Source organism: Galeopterus variegatus, unplaced genomic scaffold (genome assembly GCF_000696425.1).
Source record: "Galeopterus variegatus unplaced genomic scaffold, G_variegatus-3.0.2 Scaffold5825, whole genome shotgun sequence".
In the NCBI taxonomy this organism is placed as follows: Eukaryota; Metazoa; Chordata; class Mammalia; order Dermoptera; family Cynocephalidae; genus Galeopterus; species Galeopterus variegatus.
The window spans coordinates 174508-176370 of NW_007731936.1; the positions used below are offsets into that span (position 1 = coordinate 174508).

At 41.3% G+C, this 1863-nt stretch overlaps 1 protein-coding gene across 1 annotated transcript in view; it reads left to right on the forward strand.

The window, feature by feature from the left end:
• The window catches only part of LOC103605463 (formin-1-like), a 5397-nt gene that overhangs the window by 2041 nt on the left and 1493 nt on the right, over window positions 1–1863 (forward strand). The window contains exons 2-3 of the mRNA XM_008590058.1: window positions 294–430; window positions 783–792. Of these exons, the coding sequence (XP_008588280.1) occupies window positions 294–430; window positions 783–792 (147 nt within the window). The remainder of the gene's footprint in view (window positions 1–293; window positions 431–782; window positions 793–1863) is intronic.

The following is a 1863-nucleotide window of genomic DNA, read 5'->3' on the forward strand; positions in this document are numbered from 1 at the left end:
ACTCCTCACAACCCAGAGGAGATGAGAAGAGGCCGTTGCCCCCAGCACCAGCAGCTCTCAGCGTGGTGTTTAATAATTCATCCCCTCAGTCTGGCACACATAAATGGATGTCACCTGTTCTCTCTCCTCTGTCTCCAAGGCTCCTTAGCCCTCAGCAGCATCACAGGATCCTCCGACTCCCTCCGCTGCCTGGTGAGAGGGAAGCTGCTTTTAATGACTCTCCTTGTAGAAAAAGCAGTGTCTTCTCTGGGTCTCCCTCTGCTGACACCTTGGAGCCACCATCCTCTGCGAAGGTCACGGAGACCAAACGAACCAGCCCGGCCTCCCTCAGAGCAGGCCAACCTCGGTTGGTGCCTGGGGAAACTTTGGAAAAGAGCTTGGAGCCAGGGAAGACCACAGCTTGGCCCCAGCACCAGTCATCTCCAGGTTAGTTCCTGTTTAAGATGCTTTAAATCTGTTCCTGGGAGATTCAAGAACTATCAATCTGCTTGTGCTATTCAGAGACTGGCTAGTTAATGATGGACCAAAATTCCCAGGCCTGTTAGTTCACCTTGTAGCAAGAAAACTGGGAGTGGTACGGGGAGGGCATGGAGATGGTGAGGTTGATGTTGGCTGAGTGGCTCAGAGATGTAGTTGCTTCTAGAAATAATACTTTGCAAATATCTTTTCTTTTTTTTTTTTGAAACACTCTGCTGCTGACCTCCACTGTTACTTAACACAGGGACTCTCAAAAGAAACAGGACCAGGCAGAGAGGATTAGTAACTGGTTCCTGCCTTTGAAGCCAGCACTGGGTAATTGGCCCCTTGAGCTAAATTCTGCTGTTCATGCTGCTCGAGTCATTCTAGGGATTCTCTAAACAGCAATGCAAAAGCACGCTGTGTCTTCGCTCATCTGTCCGCTGTAGTCAGAGGTTTTTGGTTTTTTTAGTAATTGCCTTTATAAGTGCCATTATTTTATGACAAAAACATTTTTTATGAGAAAAGGGATGAATTCAGTCTAACTTGAAAAAACTTGGTTCGGATTTTCTTTTTTCATTCTTTTTTTAAATTCCCCAAACAAGCACGAAGTAACTTTGTTCTGAAGTTATGTTTTATTTGTGGGTTACTACTGTTACTGGTATAACATCATTTCTTATGCAAAAGGTGCTAAAGAGATCATCTGACTTACATGCTTAATGTGACTTAAAATTTCACATGAAAATAATTTTGTGGGTTCAATAAGACTAAAAAAGACAGTGTGTAAGAAGTGTCACTCCTGTATTCATTACATTGTCCAAGCCAGTGTGGCCATATGCTCTTACCATTGTATAGGTAATGTGTTCTTTTTCAGCAGTCCTTTAACAGCATATGGTCAATGCTTTGTCTAGGGAATATCTCATAATATTATACACGGTCTCTTAAAGGTTAAAGGGAACATCATGAGCAATTTTTGAGATAAAAATATCTCTTGAAGGAAGAGGAGTTTCTTTGTGTTCATTTTGAACTTGTGACATTTTATAAATTTCTCTAAATCATTGATCCAGGGAGTGGTTCTTTAAAAATGTGGTAAATGCTTTTCATCTTGTTTCTGCAATGCACTGATGTTAGTTTGGTAAGACTTGTTACTTTTATAACCAATCTGCCTCACCAGGAAATTTGTAGGATTGCAGATTTTATATCATGTATCAGAACCCTAGTGATGAAAATTCTTTCTCCTTATGGATGCAGAAGACTTGGAAATACTTAGCAAGGAAGCTCTCTGAAATTATTAGGTAAGAGACTTCTGGAGACATGGTGTGGAATAGCTGCCTTAATTGCAAAGATTCTTTTTTAGAAATCACACCAAATTCTAGGATTGTAAATGCTCTTCATCCAGAAACTGTG